Below are 24,352 nucleotides of genomic sequence, written 5' to 3'. Positions count from 1 at the left end.
ATTTCATTGCTCTAGATTGGGGTCGCCTACCAAGAAACACTTTCGTTGCCCTGCGTTAACTTTCCCATTAATAATGCTTCCCAGAAATGTAATTCGTTAACAATGCAACCGTGCCTTATTGGGAAATCTGTGGCAAGGTCTACCTGCGATGGGTGTGCATCCCGGCGGTTAAAAGGTTAAAGCCCTCATTAGTTTCTGGAATGCCACATTTAGCATTCACTCGCAGAGCTCGGGAAGGGGAGGGGGTCTGGTGGGCGCTGGGACTGAGTAAACACCGGGAGGAAGGGGAAACTCGGGTTGGAACCAGCGCTTGAGAGCTAACAAACACATCCGCTCCTTGAGGTAAGATTCCCGAAAAGTGTGAGTGGTGAGACTTACAGGACAGTGGCGGGTGTAAGGTCCCAGTGAGCGCGGACAGTACCGATGTGTTATCATTAAAGCTTGCTGTTTGTGGAATCAATGTGTTTCTCTCTTGTTTCCCAGATAATACAGAACCGGCGGGATGCATTGGGCGTTGCTCCCACTCCTGCTCCTGCCGACCTGCCTGCATTTAGCACCAAGTACTGGGGCCACTGCTGAGGTCTGTCGAGGTGTCCACTGCTACTCGGCGGCCAGTGGCGAAGGGAGCCGGCTCTGCCACGGACCCCACTGCCAAACCAGGTCCTACATACCGTCCCGGGCCAATCCGGGGCAGATTCGAGACCGGACTGGCTGGGCGTTTCGAGGTTATCAGAGAAGCACAAGCGGCGGGGCAGCTTCCCCGACCACAGCTGACCCCAACCTTAGCCCGCACGCCGTGAGAAGGAAGGGACAAGGTGCTGGGGCCAGCGGGGTTCCCTGCCCGCGGGCTGGGGGCGACTGCCCAGGGAGGCAAGTCAAGCACAACGCTACGAAGGGGTGCAAGGGTATCGAGTGCAGGCTGCCCCTGAGGTCGCGGCTGAAGCCCAGACCCTGGGCTCAGTGTGCCGGGGTGCACTGTGCCCCTGGCCCGGTCCCACTCCCACTGGGAGCCGAGGTCCTCGCCCAGCCCAGCAGCCCCATCCACGTACGGGACACCACCGCCCAGTTAATCGGCGAGATCCCCGACCTCGGCTACTCCTCCCCTGAGCTGGGAGGCGCAGCGCTGGGAATTCAGCTGAGTTGTGACATCAAACCAGGTGGGTGGAAAAGTCTTCTGGGATCTCAGCAAATTACCGATTCAAAATGAAATATTTAAATCAAACATACTCAAAACTGCAGGGGCTGCTTTACACTGAAGGTGGACGCAAAAATGTTGGAGTAACTCAGTGGGGCAGGCAGCATCTCTGGAGAAAAGGAATAGGTGACGTTTCGGGTCGAGACCCTTCTTCAGTCAGGGGAGAGGGAAACGAGAGACATGAAAAGGCATATAGAACAAATGAATAAAAGAAGCGCAAAAGAACAAATCAAAGCCAGCAACTTGAATTGACTTAAGTGTGTGTGGGGTGTGGGTGGTCTCTCCCATCTGAACATCCCTCCCATCCCATCCCATCCCATTGGTACGGAGCTTTTGCATTTTTCAGCTTGAAATGATGCAATCCAGTGCATACTTTAGCGAGTCTTTTAACATACACTTGAATGCAATATTTATGCTTTAAATTCGATTTGTATTAATAAGGTTAGGCTAACTTACATTCTTAATTACATTCCACAGTAGAGCCAGGCTCTGATCAACAGGTGCAGCACATGAATGATCTTAGTTTATTCATGCATGGAAATCAGATTATAATCAAACACTTGGCCCATGTTGACCAACCTGGGTCTCACTGCACACCTGGTACTACTCCTGACCCTGACTCCAGTTGCATACCTTATCTCATTCCTGACCCTGAGTCCAGCCTTACACCTGGCCCCCTATTCTACCCTGATCATACCTGCTTACATGCTTAGGTTCCCAGTGCTGAACACTCCCATTATCCCCGCTGTGACTGCACACCTAGTACTATTCCAGACTTTGACTCTGGATGCACACTTAACCTTGCTCCTAGCCCCTCTGCACTGACAATATATCTGGTCCACATATAAAGCCCCATATCTGACCCACAAGAACTCCAAATATGGTATTAATTTATATCTGGCTGTTTTGGGAATAATAATCAAAAGATCTTTGTGGTTTCTCCTTTCCATAGTGAGATGCTGTTAGCCACATTATTGTCTATGTTATGCAATCTGTCCATATTATGTAGTTTTTCTGGAGCTGTTCCAGCACTAATGATGTACAGCAGTTAGATTACATTTTAAGAGAAAAACAGAGTTTAAATACCACAACCAGAGTTAGTTATCCAGTAGATTTACCATGATAATAATCAGCTTACTGACTGCCAGCTTTGACATCATTGGAGAAGATTTCTCCCTGTGTATTTGTATGGACATTACAAATCCATGTTTAAAAGTGACATATTTCCAAATTTGGCACATAGGATGGGGTAAGGGTGATATTTAGGTTTAGTTTAGACATACATCGTGGAAACAACCCCTTCGGCCCACCGAGTCTGTAACGACCAGTGATTCCCGCATATTAACACTATCCTACACACACTAAGGTCAATTTACAATACATTCAGAAAGTGTTCAGACCCCCTCACTTTTTTCACATTTTGTTACATTACAGCCTTATTTTAAAATGGATTAAATTCTTTTTTTTTAATCATCAATCTACACACAATACCCCAAAATGCAGAAGCAAAAACAGGTGTTCAGAATTTTGGAAAGTAATTAAAAAGAAAAAGCTGAAATATCACATTTACATAAGTATTCAGACTCTTTGCTATGACACTCAAAATTGAGCTTAGGTTCATCCTGTTTCCATTGATTCTCCTTCAGATATTTCGACAACTTAATTAGAGTCCACCAGTGGTAAATTAAATTGATTGGACATGGTTTGGAAAGGCACACACCTGTCTATATAAGGTGCCACAGTGGATCATGCATGTCAGTGCAAAAACCAAGCCATGAAGACGAAGGAATTGTCCGTAGATCTCCGAGACAGGATTGTGGCGAGACACAGATCTGGGGAAGGGTATACAACAATTTCTGCAGCATTGCAGGTCCCAAAGAGCACAGTGGCCTCTGTCATTCGAAAATGTAAAAATGTCCGCCTGGACTCTTCATAGAGCTGGCCGCCCTGCCAAACTGAGCAATCGGGGGAGAAGGGCCTTGGTCAAGGAGGTGACCAAGAACCCGATGGTCACTTTGACAGAGCTCCAGATTTCCTCTGTGGGGATGGAAGAACCTTCCAGAAGACAACTATATCTGCAGCACTCCACCAATCAGGCCTTTATGGCAGAGTGGCCAGATGGAAGCCATTCCTCAGTAAAAGGCATATGACAGCCTGCTTGGAGTTTGCTAAAAGGCACCTAAAGGACTCTCAGACCATGAGAAAGAAGATTATCTGGTCTGATGAAACCAAGATTGAACTGTTTGGCCTGAATGGCAAGCATCATGTCTGGAGGAAACCAGGCATCGCTCATCACCTGGCCAATACCATACCTACGGTGAAGCATGGTGGTGGCAGCATCATGCTGTAGGGATAATTTTCAGCGGCAGGAACTGGGAGACTAGTCAGGATTGAGGGAAAGATGAACGGAGCAAAGATACTTGATGAAAACCTACTCCAGAGCGTTCTGGACCTCAGACTGGGGCGGAGGTTCACCTTCCAACAGGACAACAACTCTAAACACACAGCCAAGACAACGCAGGAGTGGCTTCGTGACAAGTCTGTGAATGTCCTTGAGTGGCCCAGCCAGAGCCCGGACTTGAACCCGATCGAACATCTCTGGAGGGACCTAAAAGTAGCTGTACATCGACACTCCCCTTCCAACCTGACAGAACTTGAGAGGATCTGCAGAGAAGAATGGGAGAAATTACCCAAATACAGGTGTGCCAAGTTAGTAGCGTCATACCTAAGAAGACTTGATGTTTCCAAAGGGGCCTCAACACAGTACTGAGTAAAGGGTCTGAATACTTATGTAAATGTGATATTTCAGTTATTTCTTTTTAATGACTTTGCAAAAAATTCTAAACACCCGTTTTTGCTTTTTTATTATGGGGTATTGTGTGTAGATTGATGATAAAAAAAAAAGAATTTAATCCATTTTAGAATAAGGCTGTAACGTAACAAAATGTGGAAAAAGTGGAGGGGTCTGAATACTTTCTTAATGCAATGTACATTTATACCAAGCCAATTAACCTACAAACTTGTCCGTCTTTGGAGTGTGGGAGGAAACTGAAGATCTCGGAGAAAACCCACGCGGTCAAGGGGAGAACGCACAAACTCCGTACAGACAGCACCAGTAGTCGGGATTAAACCCAGGTCTCTGGCGCCTCAGTGCTGTAAGGCAGCAACTCTACCGCTGCGCCACCATGCGACCCTATGTGACAGATAAATCTTCATGCATATTATTTGGCATACTTTTCTGTGAAATTTAATTACCTATGTACATCCTTGTGGGAAAGTGGCATGTATCTGCTAAATATATTAATGCTCCTCATCATAATCCTGAAAATCCTTACCTAATAACATTTTAGAGGTACTTTCTCTGCAGAAATCGCAGTTGTTCACGAGGTCAGTTGCTGAAAATGAAAAATCAACTATAGATACTGGAAATCTGAAATAAAAACTGAAAATGCTTGAACCATTCAGAAATTTAGGCAGCATCTGTCGAAGGAGAAACGGGGCTAACTCGTCAGCTTGAAGACCCAAGGAAAGGTCTCGAACTTGAAATGTTAACTCTGTTTCTCTTTCCACAGATGCTGCCTGACTTTCTGAGTGTTTCAAGCAGAAAAAAATTGAATTTGTTTTGTTGAAACACGGCTCATTTACCATTCCACATTGCCCATTGCTTCATGTGCTGCACTAATTGCCTTGATTACATTTTCTGCAAAGAGCTTATTGCAGTCAAGGTTTCTTCAAATATGTTTCCTCTTGTGCCCAAGATACATTCCCGTCATACTGAGCCTGTGCATCAACTAATTTTGGAATCTATGTAATGGACAAACAGCAAGCCTGATTATATTTTGTGGATTACGAACTGGATTACGATTACATCCACTTGTGCACACTGCTGCCAATAGACAATAGGTGCAGGAGTAGGCCATTCGGCCCTTCGAGCCAGCACCGCCATTTATTGTGATCATGGCTGATCATCCCCAATCAGTGCCCCGTTCCTGCCTTCTCCCCATATCCCCTGACTCCGCTATCTTTAAGAGGAAGGGGAAGTTCTTAGGGCCAGTGATTGTTGTTGACGTGGGGGATTTTGGTGCCACAAGTCGACGAGGTGATAGCTTTCTGTGGTAAATGACATAAATTTCCTCAATGTTTCAGGACATAACGAGGTGCCGTCGGAAGATGCCCTGATCTTGCAACTCCAGTTGTCGAAGGGGCAAGAGAAATTTGTGGAAATGCTGAAGAGTCAGCAGAAAACTATCTCTGATTTGCAGCAGACGCTCACAGAGCAACACGCCACCTTGCTTCACCAGCAAATAGAAATTGTGGGACAGCAGAGGAAGATGTTTGAACAGATGGAGCTGGTGAAAGTCCAGTATACCATGCTCTTTGATTCCATTAAGCAGACCTCATTCCTGAATCTGCAGGCTGAGATTCAGAGCCAGTTTGAGTCTCATTTTCATGGTTTGCAGAGTCGGATTCAAAGTCAACTCCAAAAGACATACGCAGTGCATAAAGTGGAAGTGGATGCCGAGGTTATTGATGTGGGTGACCACCTTCTGGAGTGTGGTTTTTGCCCAGCTGCTGAATATTGTGATTTCCAGAAAGTGCCGCCGCAGTGCGAGAGATGTACCACGTGCCCTGCAGGCTTTTTCCAGGTTACTGAGTGCTCTGCCGCTGCTGACCGGATATGCCAGGTAAAGAAAGCCGCCATCTTCTGCTTGCTTCCGTCTACTGGGACACTTCCTGTTGTCTCTGTGTCATGGCCACTGTTTCAAATAAGAGTGAAATACTTATTTAAATCCAGGTTCCATCATTTTCTTCACGTTTCCCACCTGTCCCTATGAAAACAAGAGAGCTAGCTCATCAATACTTTTATTTGTTGACACTGGGCAAATACTCGTTGGAGTTTAGAAGAATGAAGGGGGACCTCATTGAAACATAGTGAAAGGCTTGGATAGGGTGGATGTGGACAGGATATTTTCACTAGTTTTACTAGTTTCACTAGTCATAGCCTCAGAATTAAAGGAGTTGAGGATAAATGTCTTTAGTCAGCTGGTGGTGAATCTGTGGAATTCTTTGCCACAGAAGGCTATAGAGTCCATGACAGTGGATATTTTTAAGGCAGGGATAGATAGATTCTTGATTAGTACAGGTGTCAGAGGTTATGGGGAGAAGGCAGGAGAATGGGGTTAGGAGAGATGGATCAGTCATGATTGAATGGCAGAGTAGACGTGATGGGCCGAATGGCCTAATTATTCCTTATGACCTTATGACTTTGCCTGAATAGTTTTCCTTAGTGAATGAACTTTGGAAGTCATATGAATAATGGAGGCTGTTCTTATCATTCAGGATCTAGGGCTTGTGGAAATAGTCACTGAGGCGCTTGTCGATCTGTTTATGTCATGCATAGAAACATAGAAAATAGGTGAAGGAGTAGGCCATTCGGCCCTTCCAACCTGCACCGCCATTCAATATGATCATGGCTGATCATCCAACTCAGTATCCTGTACCTGCCTTCTCTCCATACCCCCTGATCCCTTTAACCACAAGGGCCACATCTAACTCCCTCTTAACTATAGCCAATGAACTGGCCTCAACTACCTTCTGCGGGAAAGAATTCCAGAGATTCACCACTCTCTGTGTGAAAAAAGTTTTCCTCATCTCGGTCCTAAAAGATTTCCCCCTTATCCTTAAACTGTGACCCCTTGTTCTGGACTTCCCCAACATCGGGAACAATCTTCCTGTATCTAGCCTGTCCAACCCCTTAAGAATTTTGTAAATCTTCTAAATTCTAGCGAGTACAAACCGAGTCTATCCAGTCTTTCTTCATATGAAAGTCCTGACATCCCAGGAATCAGTCTGGTGAACCTTCTCTGTACTCCCTCTATGGCAAGAATGTCTTTCCTCAGAATAGGAGACCAAAACTGTACGTAATACTCCAGGTGTGGTCTTACCAAGACCCTGTACAACTGCAGTAGAACCTCCCTGCTTCTATATTCAAATACGTTTGCTATGAATGCTAACATACCATTCGCCTTCTTCACTGCCTGCTGCACCTGCATGCCTACTTTAAATGACTGGTGTACCATGACACCCAGGTCTCGTTGCATCTCCCCCTTTCCTAATCGGCCACCATTCAGATAATAATCTACTTTCCTGTTTTTGCCACCAAAGTGGATAACCTCACATTTATCCACATTATACTGCATCTGCCATGCATTTGCCCACTCACCCAGCCTATCCAAGTCACCTTGCAGCCTCCTAGCATCCTCCTCACAGCTAACACTGCCCCCCAGCTTCGTGTCATCCGCAAACTTGGAGATGTTGCATTCAATTCCCTCGTCCAAATCATTAATATATATCGTAAATAGCTGGGGTCCCAGAACTGAGCCTTGCGGTACCCCACTAGTCACTGCCTGCCATTGTGAAAAGGACCCGTTTACTCCTACTCTTTGCTTCCTGTCTGCCAGCCAGTTCTCTATCCACATCAATACTGAACCCCCAATACCGTGTGCTTTAAGTTTGTATACTAATCTCTTATGTGGGACCTTGTCGAAAGCCTTCTGAAAGTCCAGATATAACACATGCACCGGTTCTCCCTTATCCACTCTACTAGTTACATCCTCGAAAAATTCTATAAGATTCGTCAGACATGATTTACCCTTCATAAATCCATGCTGACTTTGTCCAATGATTTCACCACTTTCCAAATGTGCTGCTATCCCATCTTTAATAACTGATTCTAGCAGTTTCCCCACTACCGACGTTAGACTAACTGGTCTGTAATTCCCCGTTTTCTCTCTCCCTCCCTTTTTAAAAAGTGGTGTTACATTAGCTAACCTCCAATCCTCAGGAACTACTCCAGAATCTAAAGAGTTTTGAAAAATTATCACTAATGCATCCACTATTTCTGGGGCTACTTCCTTAAGTACTCTGGGATGCAGCCTATCTGGCCCTGGGGATTTATCGGCCTTTAATCCATTCAATTTACCTAACACCACTTCCCGGCTAACCTGGATTTCACTCAGTTCCTCCATCTCATTTAACTAATCTCTTTCTCTTCACATATCTATAAAAGCTTTTGCAGTCAGTTTTTATGTTCCCTGCCAGTTTTCTTTCATAATCTATTTTCCCTTTCCTAATTAAGCCCTTTGTCCTCCTCTGCTGGTCTCTGAATTTCTCCCAGTCCTCTGGTAGGCTGCTTTTTCTGGCTAATTTGTACGCTTCATCTTTTGTTTTAATACTATCCCTGATTTCCCTTGTTATCCACGGATGCACTACCTTCCCTGATTTTTTTTTTTTGCCAAACTGGGATGAACAATTGTTGTAGTTCATCCATGCAGTCTTTAAATGCCTTCCATTGCATATCCACCGTCAACCCATTAAGAATCAATCGCCAGTCTATCTTGGCCAATTCACGTCTCATACCCTCAAAGTTACCTTTCTTTAAGTTCAGGACCCTTGTTTCTGAATTAACGATGTCACTCTCCATCCTAATGAAGAACTCAACCATATTATGGTCACTCTTGCCCAAGGGGCCACGCACAACAAGACTGCTAACTAACCCTTCCTCATTACTCAATACCCAGTCTAGAATAGCCTGCTCTCTCGTTGGTTCCTCTACATGTTGGTTTCGAAAACTATCCCGCATACATTCCAAGAAATCCTCTTCCTCAGCACCCTTGCCAATTTGATTCACCCAATCTATATGTAGATTGAAGTCACCCATTATAACTGTTTTACCTTTGTTTGCCGCATTTCTAATTTCCTGTTTGATGCCATCCCCAACTCCACTACTACTGTTAGGTGGCCTGTACACAACACCCACTAGCATTTTCTGCCCCTTAGTGTTTCGCAGCTCTACCCATATCGATTCCACATCCTCAAAGCTAATGTCCTTCCTTTCTATTGCGTTAATCTGCTCTCTAACCAGCAACGCTACCCCACCTCCTTTCCCTTTCTGTCTAACCCTCCTGAATATTGAATATCCCTGGATGTTCAGCTCCCAGCCTTGGTCATCCTGGAGCCATGTCTCCGTGATCCCAACTATATCATAGTCATTAATAGCTATCTGCACATTCAACTCATCCACCTTATTACAAATGCTCGTTGCATTGAGACACAAAGCCTTCAGGCTTGTTTTAACAACACTCTTACCCCTTATACTATTATGCTGAAAAGTGGTCCTTTTTGATTTTTGCCCTGGATTTGCCAGCCTGCCACTTTTACTTTTCACCTTGCTACCTATTGCTTCTACCTTCATTTTACACCCCTCTGTCTCTACGCTCACACATTTAAGAAACCCTTTCCCTTTAACTCCATCCTCCACTATCCCATTCGACACCCCACCCCCCTAAAACCACCCGTGTAGCAGTGGCAAACCTGCCTGCCAGAATGCTGGTCCCACACCTGTTAAGATGCAATCCGTCCCTTTTGTACAGTTCCCCCTTACCCCAAAACAGATCCCAGTGATCTAAGAATCTAAATCCCTGCCCCGTGCACCAGTTCCTCAGCCACACGTTCAGGTCCCGTATCTCCCTGTTCCTGCTCTCGCCAGCACGAGGAACTGGAAGCAAACCGGAGATAACAACCCTGGAGGTCCTGCTTTTCAGCATTTTTCCGAGCTCTCTAAAGTCACGTTGCAGAATATTCATCCCCTTCTTTCCGACATCGTTTGTGCCGACATGCACTACCACTTCCGGATGGTCACCTTCGCCCTTGAGGATTTTCTGCACTCTGTCCGTGACATCCTGGATCCTGGCACCAGGAAGGCAGCATACCATCCTCGCATCCCGTCTGTTGCCGCAGAAACCCCTGTCCGTCCCTCTCACAATGGAGTCTCCCACTACAATGGCGTTGCCTGCCTTAGGCCTTTTTGGTTTTGGCTCAACAGCCCTATTCACATCGCAAGCCAGTCCGCCGCTCAGTGTAAACACGTCTTCTGTCCCGACAGCTTCTAAGTGGGTGAACCTGTTCACAAGAGGTACAACACCCGGGGACGTTGGCATTCCATGCTTCCCTCCCGTTCTCACTGTTTCCCACCTTCTCTCTTCCAGTACCTTAGGTGTAACAATCTTACTGTAGGACTTGTCGAGGAACGACTCCGTTTCTCGGACGAACCGGAGGTCATCCACTTGCTTCTCCAGTTCCCCAACACGGCCCTTCAGGAGCTCTACCTGGATGCACTTCTCGTATTTGTAGCAGCCAGAGGCACCAGCGGTGTCCTTGACCTCCCACATACTGCAAGCATCGCACTGAATCAGCTTGCCTGACATCTCCTTCTTTCGTCTCTACCTCTCAAGCGTATTGCGTGGTCTCCTCGCCGAAGACTCACACTTTACTCACGGGTACTTCCCTCACAAGGCCGCTCACTCACTGCCGCTCCCTAAGAGCAGTCTTGCTTAAATACTATGGTGTCCTTAGCTCCCTATTATGGTTGATGGAGCCCTTCCCGCAACAATGTTGCAATCACAGAACACAGAGTCCTGCTAGCAAGTTTTTTAAGTTTAAAAGGCTGAAGAGGAGGGTTGGGAGTGCTGGGGGAGGCAGGGGAAGTACAAGTGGATTATTTTTAAAGTCCTGGCGTCAAGTGCAATTAGGAGGCTGAAGAGGAGGGGGAGGGATTACTGGTGGATAAGGGCAAATTAGCCATTCCAGCGCAGTTGGGGGCTATGGGTGGGTGGAATATATATTTTGGTGGAAAGCGTTGCGTTGGGGGAACGGGTGAGTGGTGGAATATTGTGCTGGGGAAATGGGTTGCATTGGGGGGAATGGGTGAGTGGTGGAATAATACACTGGGGGAGCGGGTTGCGTTGGGGAACCAGGACTCCCATGTGACAGGGACCCAACGGGTTTCACTTGGTCTAGTATATTACTAAAACTCTCATCTTGTGTGTGTGTGTCTGTCTGTCTGTCTGTCTGTCTGTCTGTCTGTCTGTCTGTCTGTCTGTCTGTCTGTCTGTCTGTCTGTCTGTCTGTCTGTCTGTCCCTGAATTACGCCAAATTGGTAAACGATAGCACTACAATTTTTGGACCACAGTCCTCACCATTGTCCTGTGGTGTTGTGTATCGTTTCGTTCAGATTGATGTTATATATTATATTATTCATATTTTTAACTTTACAAAACCCCACTTTGAAAAAAATCTTTCATCTGCACTGGCAGTTAGCAGCTATGATGTCACTATAGGATCTCATTTACATAAACTGCCCCTCACCAGTGTTCCACTGGCAGTTAGCAGCGTATTACATCACAATAGGATTTTATTTACATAAACTGCCTGTCAACAGTGTTCCACCCAATGCAATGAGAGATTTGTTACATTGTTGTCAGGAGGGGGAGGAGGAGAAATCTTATTGAAACATTGTGCTTAGTGGGGGATGTGATAGGGGAGAGGTGAGGAGTGGGCAACAGGGAGATAGAGGAAGAGGAGGGGGGTAGGGAGGGGAGAGGGTTTATGGAGGGAGCGAGTGACTGAGGGTAGGGGAAAGAGGGGGAGGGAGAGGTTAGGGAGGGAGTTGGGGAGGGATGGAGGAGAGGGGAAAGAAAAGGGAGTGTGAAGAGGAGGGGGATGGGGGGTGCTGGAGGCTGGAGGCTGAGGGGAAATGAGCTGCGCCTGCGCAGTTGGCGGCTATTGGTGAGAGGAATATTGCGTTGGGGGAACGGGTTATGTTGGGGGTCCCGGTCTCCCGTGTGACAGGGGCCCAACGTGTCCCACTTGATCAAGTTCACATTTAAAGCATTAATATAAATAATGATCAACAGTGCACCTAGCACTGCTCCCTGTGATACACCCCTTGTTAAAGCCTGCAATCTGAAAAACAGCCCTTTACTACCACCCTCTGTTTCCTACCATGCCAGAGATGTCTGTGGATGTTATAGTGCAGCTTCATCGCGTTTGATTCAGCTTAATATCCTGTGTGAAAAAAATCAATACACAACTCAACAAAATGAAATGCAGAAAAAACTCCCATTATGAATTTCTGATCCCACCCCTATCCACCGAAGAGAAAATCATAAAGTAATCTTAGAGCTGCAATATGCTTGGTCAAATTGATGGTTAAATAACATAAGGATTCAAAGAGGAAATTAGACATTTGAAAATAGCTTAATCGTAGAAGCATCTTTGCATTGTAGGAAGGTTTTTATACTGACATGAGAAAATGCAGCTTGCTGGCTTAGCATATGGCAACCTATTAGCAATTTTTACACTCCGTAGATAACCCATTACAACTAATATTGCCGTTTCATTTACTTTAATACTGAATCTGATAAGTTTCTTGAACTCCACTTTCATTATGCAGTTTCAGTCCCACACAATTGAAACAGTTCTGTATAATGTAATAAAAAACAGAAAATGCTGGGACACTCAGCAGATCAGGCGGGGTATGTGGAGTATCGGTGTATACTACAGGTGGACTACTCTTGTTTGGGTAACCTTGGTTCCAGAGAGTAGACGCCTTAAGTTTAACAGCCTCCCATCAGATCTGAAGATTAGTTCTTGTCTTGAATAGAATAGAATAGTTTCTTTATTGTCATTGTAACATGAACCATGTACAACGAAATTGTAAAATGTCAGCCAGTCAGTGCACCATTCAAACATTTCTAAAAGCTAACGATACATACAAGGTAAAATATTTAAAAAAAGATAAACAACTAAAATAAATATCATGAAAATAGCACGCATAAACACCCAGCCCTACATCCTTCTGTCGATTTCACAGTCTCTTAGTATGTATCGCCCCTGCGTTCCTTGGCGGCTACATTTAGTGCCTTTATAGCAGTGGGGTAAAAACTGTTTTTAAGTCTGTTTGTCCTTGTCCTTGTAGATCTGTACCGTCTGCCTGACGGTAACAGTTCAAACAGGGAGTGTCCGGGGTGGGAAATGTCCTTTATAATACTCTGGGATTTTTTGATGCAGCGGGAACTGTGTAAGTCCTCCAAGGTAAGGAGAGGGCAGCCGACAATGCAGGAGGGTTGTTGGATGTGTTGTATCTGGCAAATGATCTAATGTCATTAGCCTATCCCAATCCAATGTTCTGAGTACCACGGCTCTAATGACACTTGGTCGGCCATGTTGGGCATCCGCATGACGTGCATGCTGAATAACAGATTCCTGAATCAACCACATTATCCTGAGCTCTATTTAGAGATCACCAGGCCATACCCTCTATCCTGTAACTACACTGTGGACAGCTTGATTGTAATCATGTATAGTCTTTTCGCTGATGGTTTGATCGCATGCATCAAAATGCTTTTCATTGTATTGTGACATTAATAAACTAAACTGAACTGAAGAAAGATTCAAGGATATGATCACAGCTTCCTTTGAGAAATGTAATACCTCCACTGACACCGGAGTATTCCCTGGACCGTGACTGCTAATGTGGAGATAGAGCATTCAGGATGGCATTGAAACTCTCAAGGCCATGCATAAATGGTAGAAACCATTTGCCACCTCACACACTACCCAACTAGTCCTGTTGGCCAAAGCCTGCCTGATCTGCAAGGCTGTAGATCTCTGCAGTTCCTACAATGGCCACATTATTCATGTTAGAACCCACAAAACTGAAGTGGAGGTGTCGGCCTCGATCCTGAAGGATACCTGTAAAGAAATGAGCTGCATCAGATTTCATTTTTCTTTTTCCTTTACCTCTCTCTTTTCATCTGAATTTGCAACTTAGCAAAGACTGCATGCAGTGAAAATATGTGTCCTTAATACTATTGTATCTTTGAGAATGCCTTATATTTGATGTGCCATGTAATTCTCTTACCTTGAAGTGTAGAATATTCCACACCAGTCTTTCTAGAATGGCCTTTGGTTTTCACATTGAATGTTACTTTTGCCTGCCATTATCTGCAGAATTTCTCTCAACAGATTAAAGTTGATTTGAATTGTTCCCGAGAGAGTGTATCATTGTTTTTTGAGAAAAAAGAACTGCCATTTTAATAAATGATGTCTTGCTAGCTCACTGCTTGCTCTTCCTTATAGATTTAATTAAACATAGAGATGGGAGAATCAGCTACAAATTATGCTTTTTTGAGAGGCAGCCTTTGTGTCTTTGAGATTTCAGTTGATTAATAGCGCCACATTAGAAAGGCTTTCATAGCTAATGATAATGGAAGACAGCTGCTAGCTGAGTTAACACTCAAATCTAAGTCTCTTTTAAGATAACTCCAACTCGGATCTTTATGAAGAATCCATGTGAGTTTGGTAAAGGTGCCAGAGACCCGGGTTCGATCCCATCTACGGGTGCTGTCTGTACGGAGTTTGTACGTTCTTCCCGTGACCGCATGGGTTTTGTCTGAGATCTTCGGTTTCATCCCACACTCCAAAGACGTACAGGTTTGTAAGTTAATTGGCTTGGTGTATGTGTAAATTGTCCCTAGTGTGTGTAGGATAACGTTAATGTGTGTGGAGATCGCTGCTTGCCGAACTTGCCGAACAAGACTCGGTGGGCCGAAAGGCCTGTTTCCACACTGTATCTCTAAACTAAACTAAACTAAACTCCAAGGAACTTGATTCTCTGTACTTTGGTTCAAAAAATAACGTTTTGGAAATTACTGTGTGAAGCTGGAGAGGAAATTGCAGGAGCCCTGACAGATGTATAAAACATCGTTACACAGGGGTGAGGGGCCAGATGACTTGCGGGTGGTTAATGTTGTGCCTCTATTTTAAGAAGGGCTGCAAGGAAAAGCCTGGGAACTGTAGACGAGTGAGCCTAACATCTGTGGCAGGTAAGCTATTGAAGAGGATTCTGAGGGATAAGATATATGTGCATTTAGGCAGACGACCTGATTAGGTATAATCTACATGATTGTGAAAATGACCATAACCTTTTTAATACTGAAGATATGAAAGTGAATTAGGTATCAAATTAAAGTTCTTTTTATGCTTTATCTGATGAGATAAATTACAGGCTTGATTTTCAAAAACGTAAAATTTTGTAACATTCCTACTGACATGCAATCGAAAGGTAAACAATATCTGTTGATGCTGCCGAATGTGCAGCGTGTAATGCCAAGTCTAATTTTGTGTTGAACTGTGAATAGTGTATTAGGCAAAAACCCAAAGTGCCCAGGCTGCAGCAAAGAGAGACAGATGTTGTGAATACTATCTTCAAGCGAAGCCTTCAAATAGAGTTTGTTTTGCACCATACATGTGCCTGATGGTTTTTGTTAGTGGCCTGGTCTTTGTTGAAGTGGGATGTGGCAAGAAGCACATAGCAAGATGGTGATGTTATTGATTAACAGGCTAAAATATTGAAAATATTAGTAATCTCAGATATAAGTGCTGGAAATACTTACTAAGTCAGGTACCTTCATAACAAGAGGATCTGGGTATAGGAGCAAAGAGGTCCTCCTGCAGTTGTACAGGGCCCTAGTGAGACCACACCTGGAGTATTGTGTGCGATTTTGGTCTCCAAACCTGAGGAAGGACATTCTTGCTATTGAGGGAGTGCAGCGTAGGTTCACGAGGTTAATTCCCGGGATGGCGGGGTTGTCATATGTTGATAGATTGGAGCGGCTGGGCATGTATACTCTGGAGTTTAGAAGGATGAGAGGATATCTTATTGAAACATATAAGATTATTAAGGGTTTGTACATGCTAGAGACAGGAAACATGTTCCCAATGTTGGGGGAGTCCAGAACCAGGGGCCACAGTTTACGAATAATTGGTAGGCCACTTATAACGGGTATAAGGAAAAACGTTTTCACACAGAGAGTTGTGAGTCTGTGGAATTCTCTGCCTCAGAGGGTGGTGGAGGCTGGTTCTCTGGATGCTTTCAAGAGAGAGTTTGATAGAGCTCTTAGGGATAGCGCAGTTAAGGGATTATGGAGAGAAGGCAGGAACGGGGTGCTGATTGTGGATGATCAGCCATGATCATATTGAATGGCGCTGCTGGCTCACAGGGCCGAATGGCCTACTCCTGCACCTATTGTTTATTGTCTATTGTACCATCATATTTAATGATTCAGGTTGATCCACGGTTATTACCCGGAAAGACTAATGCTGTAGCACCCTGCACAGATGCTGCCCAATCTGCTGAGAATGTTGATGCCCCACCTGCTGAGGAATCGTATTAAATCAGGATCTTGTCAATTACCATTTTCTTGCCTTGTAATCAGTCGAACAATCAAACTGGAGGAGACACTCCAAACCATTCCAAAAATACCCAAAGGTTGGCAATTTTTCCTCCAGTTTGATTCCTCCCATATTCTTATGGTTTGACTTCCTACTTGAGTAAGTGTTGTTCTGAATTGGTGCTGCAGCTGTTCTGAGATGTAACAAGTGATTGAAAAGCATGAGATTCGCACATGATCAATATAAAGATTGACTTTAAACCCTAGGCACGGGAATAGCAGTGCATCGTCTGAACATCGTCTGAAATAATGTTGGTACAACTATAAAGCATTAGTATATTGGATGGGTCTGCAGATGCTGGTTTTACACCAAAGATAGACACATAATTCTGGAGTAACTCAGTGGAACAGGCAGCATCTGTGGAGAGGTGGAATGGGTGACGTTTCCGGTCATAGAAACATAGAAAATAGGTGCAGGAGTAGGCCATTCGGCCCTTCGAGCCTGCACCGCCATTCAATATGATCATGGCTGATCATCCAACTCAGTATCCTGTACCTGCCTTCTCTCCATACCCCCTGATCCCCTTAGCCACAAGGGCCCCATTTAACTCCCTCTTAAATAAAGCCAATGAACTGGCCTCAACTACCTTCTGTGGCAGAGAGTTCCAGAGATTCACCACTCTCTGTGTGAAAAATGTTTTTCTCATCTCGGTCCTAAAGGATTTCCCCCTTATCCTTAAACTGACCCCTTGTTCTGGACTTCCCTAACATCGGGAACAATCTTCCTGCATCTAGCCTGTCCAACCCCTTAAGAATTTTGTAAGTTTCTATAAGATCCCCCCTCAATCTTCTAAATTCTAGTGAGTACAAGCCGAGTCTATCCAGTCTTTCTTCATATGAAAGTCCTGACATCCCAGGAATCAGTCTGGTGAACCTTCTCTGTATTCCCTCTATGGCAATAATGTCCTTCCTCAGATTAGGAGACCAAAACTGTACGCAATACTCCAGGTGTGGTCTCACCAAGACCCTGTACAACTGCAGTAGAACCTCCCTGCTCCTATACTCAAATCGTTTTGCTATGAATGCTAACATACCATTCGCTTTCTTCACTGCCTGCTGCACCTGCATGCCTACTTTCAATAACTGGTGTACCATGACACCCAGGTCTCATTGCATCTCCCCTTTTCCTAATCGGCCACCATTCAGATAATATCAGGGTCGAGACTCTGTTTCAGATTATGAAGTGTCAGTGTTGAAGTTTGTGGCGGGGAGTTGGCAGTGATTCTTGGGAGCCTGCATAACAGCTTGCAGGCAGCATAAGTGGTTAAGGGAAGAATGCTCAGGGTTAGATAACAGAGATTGTAGTTGTTTGAATCCAGAATAAAAGCTGAATGCATGGTCTCTACTTGGGTCGGCACGGTGGCGCAGCAGTAGTTACTGCCTTGTAGTGGCAGAGACCCTGGTTCAATCCTGATTATGGGGGATATCTGTACAGAGTTTGTTCGTTCTCCGTGTGACCATGTGGGTTTTCTCTGGGTGCTCCGGTTCCCTCCCACATTGCAAAGACGTGTAGATTAGTAGGTTAAGTGGTGTTGGTAACTGTAACATTGTCCCTAGTGTGTAGGATAGTGTTAGTGTATAGGGATTGCTGGTTGGCGTGGACTCGGTGGGTGACTCTTCCATTGTGCATCACCCATTATTGAAGTTCTATATGATTAAATTCACACGCACTGTACAGCTAAGCAGTGATAGAAACATTTATTTATTTTGTGGCTACAGTTTCAGCTATAAGTGACAATATGACTTTGTGCATGTTGTAAGGCTACTTGTTTAAGAAGGAACTGCAGATGCTGGAAAATCGAAGGTACACAAAAATGCTGGAGAAACTCAGCGGGTGCAGCAGCATCTATGGAGCGAAGGAAATAGGTAACGTTTCGGGCCGAAACCCTTCTTCAGTACTTTTATAAGGCTACTTGCCTCCTTTGGATGGGGCAACAGTATGTCAGAGATTATTTATTCCACATTATTTAGTTTAGCTTACTTTAGAGATGCGGCATGGAACCAGGCCCTTCACCCCACCAAGTCCATCACTCACCCATTCACATTTGATTGACATTATGGCACTCATCCGCTCCCTACACAATTGCATTAATTTACAGAGGCTAATTAAGCTACAAAGCCGCTCGTCTTTGGGATGTGGGAGGCAATCGGAGCACCTGCAAGAAACCCACAGAGTCGCAGGCAGTACGTGCAAACTCCACACTTATAGTACCTGAAGTTAGGATTGAACCCAGGTCTCTGGTGCTGTGAGGTGGCAGCTCTACCAGCTGCACCACTGTGCCACCACAATTGCCTACCACTGTTGAGATTACAGAGCTAATCAGCATGGAAAAGTGTATGCACTTTTCTCAGCTCCGTCATTCTCTTGCACATGAAAGATTGTTTGGGTGCTGTAGAGTGTTCATCATGTTAACAAACTCTTGTTATTTTGGCTGCCCTGATCACACATAGAAACGATTAAGGAAAAAAAACCCAATGTGTTCATACTACGGAGAATGTTGGTATAATAATTATGGGAGAGTCAGTTACCCAAAGACAATGATTTATGGCAGCATAATAAATGATCAAAGCCTATTCTAAGTAAAAGGAAATATTTTAGGATAATTGTTAAAGCCTAGAATGCTCCAACACATGGGTTGAAGTAGATTTAAAATAGCTTTCATAATGAAATTGAATGATAGGGAATTGAGAAAATAATAGGGGGCTGACGCGATCCTTTGGCACAGTAGATCATGATCTCTTTCTGTGTTGTATCTCTCCATGATTCTATTACCCAGAAACATCTGAGAGTTAGTTTAAATAAAGCAGGATACCACTACTACAAGCCACTTTCTACTTCATCTCTGTAAATTCGCGATATCACGTGGCAAGGGAAACTGATCATTGAAACCAAAAATGTGTGAGTATGGTTGCTGCTGGTTATGTTCACTTTTCACACATTCAGTTCCTGGGAATATAGAATCATAGTCATATAGTGTGGAAACAGGCCCGTCAGCCCAACTTTCCCACACTGACCAACATGTCCCAGCTACACTCGTACTACCTGCCTGTGTTTGGCTCATATCCCTCTAAACCAGTCCTATCCATGTACCTGCCTAAATGGTTCTTAAACATTGTTTAGATATATGTGGAGATAAGTATAAAGTTCCTGTGAAGAACTATCACCAGCAATTTGTCCTGGACCAGTTACATGGAACCTATCCTCACCAACCCTCTCTGACTTGAGAATTAAGGGACTGAAGTTTAGGGGTAACATGAGGGGGAACTTCTTTACTCAGAGAGTGGTAGCTGTGTGGAATGAGCTTCCAGTGAAGGTGGTGGAGGCAGGTTCGTTTTTATCATTTAAAAATAAATTGGATAGTTATATGGATGGGAAAGGAATGGAGGGTTATGGTCTGAGCGCAGGTAGATGGGACTTGGGGAGATTATGTGTTCGGCACGGACTAGAAGGGTCGAGATGGCCTGTTTCCATGCTGTAATTGTTATATGTTATATATTATATGTTATGTGTCGTAGAAAGCATCATATCAGAATTCATCACATGGGAACAGCTCCATTCAAGAAATTGCAGCGAGTTGTGGACCAAGCTCAGACCATCACACAAACCAACCTCCCTTGCATTGACTCAATCTACACATCAGGCAAGAGTTTCAGAAGTCTGGAAATGCATACTCCAGTTTCAATAGATAATAGGTGCAGGAGTAGGCCATTCGGTCTATCGAGCCAGCACCTCCATTCAATGTGATCATGGCTGATCATCCCCAATCAGTACCCCGATCCTGCCTTCTCCCCATATCCCCTGACTCCGCTATCTTTAAGAGCCCTATCTAGCTCTCCCTTGAAAGAATCCAGAGAACCAGCCTCCACCGCCCTCTGAGGCAGAGAATTCCACACTCACAACTGTCTGTGTGAAAAAGTGTTTCCTCATCTCCGTTCTAAATGGCTTACCCCTTATTCTTAAACAGTAGCCCCTGGTTCTGGACTCCTCCAACATCGGGAACATGTTTCCTGCCTCTAGCATGTCCAAACCTTTAATAATCTTATATGTTTCAATAAGATACCCTCTCATCCTTCTAAACTCCAGAGTATACAAGCCCAGCCGCTCCATTCTCTCAGCATTTGACAGTCCCGCCATCCCGGGAATTAACCTTGTAAACCTATGCTGCATTCCCGCAATAGCAATAATGTCCTTACTCAAATTAGGGGACAAAAACTGCAAACAATATTCCAGGTGTGGTCTCACTAAGGCCCTATACAACTGCAGAAGGACCTCTTTCCTCCTATATTCAACTCCTCTTGTTATGAAGGCCAACATGCCATTCGCTTTCTTCACTGCCTGCTGTACCTGCATGCTTACTTTCATTGACTGATGAACAAGGACCCCCAGATCCCGTTGTACTTCCCCTTTTTCCAACGACACGATTTAGATAATAATCTGCCTTCCTGTTTTTGCTACCAAAGTGGATAACCTCACATTTATCCACATTAAACTGTATTTGCCATGCCAATTTGCTAATGTTACTTTGAATCCCTTCATTTAAATCATTGATGTATATTGTAAATAGCTGCGGTCCCAGCATTGCTGTAACCCCCTAGTCACTGCCTGCCATTCTGAAAGGGACCCTAATCGCTACTCTTTGTTTCCTGTCTGCCAACCACTTCTCTATCCATGTCAGCACCCTACCCCCAATACCATGTGCCCTAATTTTGCCCACTAATCTCCAATGTGGGACCTTATCAAATGTTTCCTGAAAGTCCAGGTACATTACATCCACTGGCTCTCCCTTGTCCATTTTCCTAGTTACATCCTCAAAAAATTCCAAAATATTAGTCGAGCATGATTTCCCCTTCGTAAATCCATGCTGACTCGGACTAATCCTGTTACTGCTATCCAAATGTGCCGCTATTTCAGGGAACAATTCCTTCCCAGTTGTTATCAGGCAACTAAATGGTCTTTTCATCAACTAGAGTGTGGTATGGGCCACCTATCTACCTCTTTGGAGACCTTTGATCTATCTTTGATTACACTTTATCAGACCAATAATATATCTTGCACTGAATATTGCACCCTTTATCTGTGTATCGTGGATCGGTTGGTTATATTAATGTATAGTTTTTTTAATCTTACTGGATATAATGCAAATACTGTACCTTAATACACGTGACAATAATAAACTAAACTCCACTAGGGACTGATACTTTTGTGGACATTCAACAGGAATGTGATTTTGTGTGGAGATTTCAGAGCAGCAATGTGGTCACATTATATTGAATGACTTTCAGTCACGGTAGCTATTTTAATCTTTTCTTTTAAATCCAGGACAAAGATGAGTGCATGGAGGAGTCAATGGATTTTTGTGGTGATCGATTAAAGTGCCTTAACACTCCAGGTAGGCTTTTGCATATATTGGGTGTTGGCAACATGAGGATTTCCCAGCATGACCATGGGGCACTTACAGAGAGACTGAGTCGTACGGCACGGATGCCCAACTCATCCATGCCGACCAATATGCACCATCTAAACTAGCCCCATTTGCATGCGTTTGGCCATATCCTTCTAAATCTTTCCCATCCATCGACCTGTTCAAAGGTCCTTCAAATGTTATTATAGTACCTGCTGCAACTACTTTCTCCAGTATTTAGTTCCATATACCCTCTACCCTTGGTGTGAAACGTTGTCCTTAACATAGAAACATAGAAAATAGGTGCAGGAGTAGGCCATTCGGCCCTTCGAGCCTGCACCGCCATTCAATATGATCATGGCTGATCATCCAATTCAGTATCCTGTACCTGCCTTCTCTCCATACCCCCTGATCCCTTTAGCCACAAGGGCCACATCTAACTCCCTCGTAAATATAGCCAATGAACTGGCCTCAACTACCTTCTGTGGCAGAGAGTTCCAGAGATTCACCACTCTCTGTGTGAAAAATGTTTTTCTCATCTCGTCATAAGATTTCTATTAAATCTTTCCCCTCTCATCTTAAACCTATGGCTTTTAATTCTTGATTCCCCTACCCTAGTAAAAAGAATGTGCATTCACACACTCCGTTCCACTCATTATTTTATACACCTCTATAAGATCACCTCCTAGTCTCCTACTTTCCAAGGATTGAAGTCCTAGCTTGCCCCACTTCTCCCTATAACTCAGGCCCTCGAGTCTGACACTTAGTCCATCTCTATCTCTCTCTTGCTCTGAACAGGTGGATTCCGATGCCTGGGCTTTGCAGAAAGTGATCTTCCCTTGGGGCTCTGTGGGCACGACTACTTCTTCAACAGTGAGATGCAGGAATGCCAGGCCTGCTTGCGATGTGACAAAGGCACGGTGGTTCACCACTGCTCCCAATACAGTGACACCCTTTGCATCCTGTCGCCCGGAAGCCGCCTGTCGGAATCCTGGTCGACGAACACCGTGGTTGTGTCGCTGGACCCCGGGCAGACCCCTGTTCATCTGGGCTTGAACCTGCCCTTGCAGGGGAACCCCTCATCCGACCTGGTGAAAAATGAAGGTGGCAAATTGGTCTTCAGGCAGCATGGCCTGATCTGGGCCGATTACAACCTGGCCATCAGGCACAACTGCAGGAATTTCCTCCAGTTTTCACTGAGGCTGAACATGGAGGTGGAGGCAGAGAGGGAGGAGGAGAAGGAGGAAGATGGGCACGTTCTCAGTGGTGTCCGCATCGAGCAGCCCGAGGGAAAGTACTACCAGAGCGCCAGTGTGAGTGGCTCAGCTGAGGTGGAGCCTGGCCATGTGCTCCACCTCTTCGTGGAAAGCCCCAATCAGTTCTGCAACCAGAGCAACGATTTCAACTTCTACCAACTCCACAACCCATTCAGCTTCTTCTGGCTCTCCCACGACACAGGAGCAGTGGCTATGAGTGCCCTTATGACGAGCTCCGTTCACTACCAGACCAGCTATCGGCCTGTCTTCAAGGTCGTGTCCATCTCCGACCCCTACATGATCACCTTGTCCTTTGACAGTAGGGCAGTAAGATTCACAGAGGAAGGGGTGGTGAAGTTTGTATATCACCAGGCGCTCTACGCCATGGGCCACACGTGCATCCGCGAAGGCTTCACCTTGATTTCCTTCATTACCAGGAATGGAAGCGCTGACGAGTTGATGCAGGTTTATAAATCCGGGGTCAACTATCGGGACACCTCGATATCTGCCTCTGGAGCCTCCATTGTGTACGCTGGAGACACGGTCAGCTTTCAGATCCACACCCCCGCGCAGTGCAGCGTGCGTTACTTTGGAGAGACGACTGGGATCAGCGTGTTCAGCCTTGTGTGGATTCCATCGGCCATATCCTCGGCTATCAGGCTCGTGGTGTTGGGCTCCGCTTTACCAACAGGTGCTGTGAGGAACAGGTTCCTCAGTTTCCAGGAGGTTTTGCCTGTGGCAGAACAGAGGCCGGTTGTGCTGGTGACAACGGGGCAGTTCGCACACAAGCGCATCCTGTTCCGCGACGGCGGGGTGGCCAGCCTTGCGTTCAACATCAAACTGATTCACTCGTGTGATATCGTCAAAGTGTCCCTGAACGTGGTGCCGGATGATCGCGGTCAGCCATCTGTTGTGGCATACCAGATTGGAGGTCGGATGCCTTTAGGTAGTCAATGGGCAAGTGTCGGTCTGCGGGCTTCATTTACCATCCAGAACGGTACAATGGCCGCCATCTCCCTGGACTGTGTTCGAGGGCGGATTAATCAGATTGCGCACAAATACGGGACAAACCTCTCCATTCTGTGGGTTTCATCCTAATCATTCTGCTGATTGGGAAAATTGCCTTCCGTGCTATCGAGAGGGAAAATTAAGCTAATAAAGTATCACACAAGGACCGGTTTCAGATAATGGGCTCCAGCTACAACTCATGATGGTTTTGAACTTTCTATGATATCTGACAGGAGCATGGTTGAAGGTTGCATTCCACCCCAAATCTAACAGTGTAGAGAGAAAAACTTCAAATTTTCCACAAACTGGTGCCAAAGGAGAATAGAAACTGACAATGTACATTCATGCAATAATTTG

The 24,352-nt window shown here is 45.1% G+C and overlaps 1 protein-coding gene across 1 annotated transcript; it reads left to right on the top strand.

Moving 5' to 3' along the window:
- The first annotated feature begins 196 nt into the window (after nt 1-196).
- Nucleotides 197-24,352, top strand: LOC116968960. Its single transcript, XM_033015946.1, has 5 exons — nt 197-342; nt 484-1,157; nt 5,342-5,880; nt 21,650-21,719; nt 22,530-24,352. Exons 2-5 carry the CDS (start codon nt 503-505, stop codon nt 24,083-24,085), a joined length of 2,820 nt encoding a protein of 939 aa, XP_032871837.1. The 5' UTR covers nt 197-342; nt 484-502; the 3' UTR covers nt 24,086-24,352.

Source organism: Amblyraja radiata, chromosome 2 (assembly GCF_010909765.2).
Source record: "Amblyraja radiata isolate CabotCenter1 chromosome 2, sAmbRad1.1.pri, whole genome shotgun sequence".
Taxonomy (NCBI): Eukaryota; Metazoa; Chordata; class Chondrichthyes; order Rajiformes; family Rajidae; genus Amblyraja; species Amblyraja radiata.
This window is presented reverse-complemented; position numbering and strand designations above follow the sequence as displayed.

What these genes read in the sequence shown, in the direction of transcription:
- LOC116968960 (XM_033015946.1), top strand. Translation starts at nt 503, where the DNA reads ATGCATTGGGCGTTGCTCCCACTCCTGCTCCTGCCGACCTGCCTGCAT. An exon ending in GAGTTGTGACATCAAACCAG is followed by an intron (nt 1,158 to 5,341) that starts GTGGGTGGAAAA and finishes TCAATGTTTCAG; the next exon opens with GACATAACGAGGTGCCGTCG. An exon ending in AAAGTGCCTTAACACTCCAG is followed by an intron (nt 21,720 to 22,529) that starts GTAGGCTTTTGC and finishes TGCTCTGAACAG; the next exon opens with GTGGATTCCGATGCCTGGGC.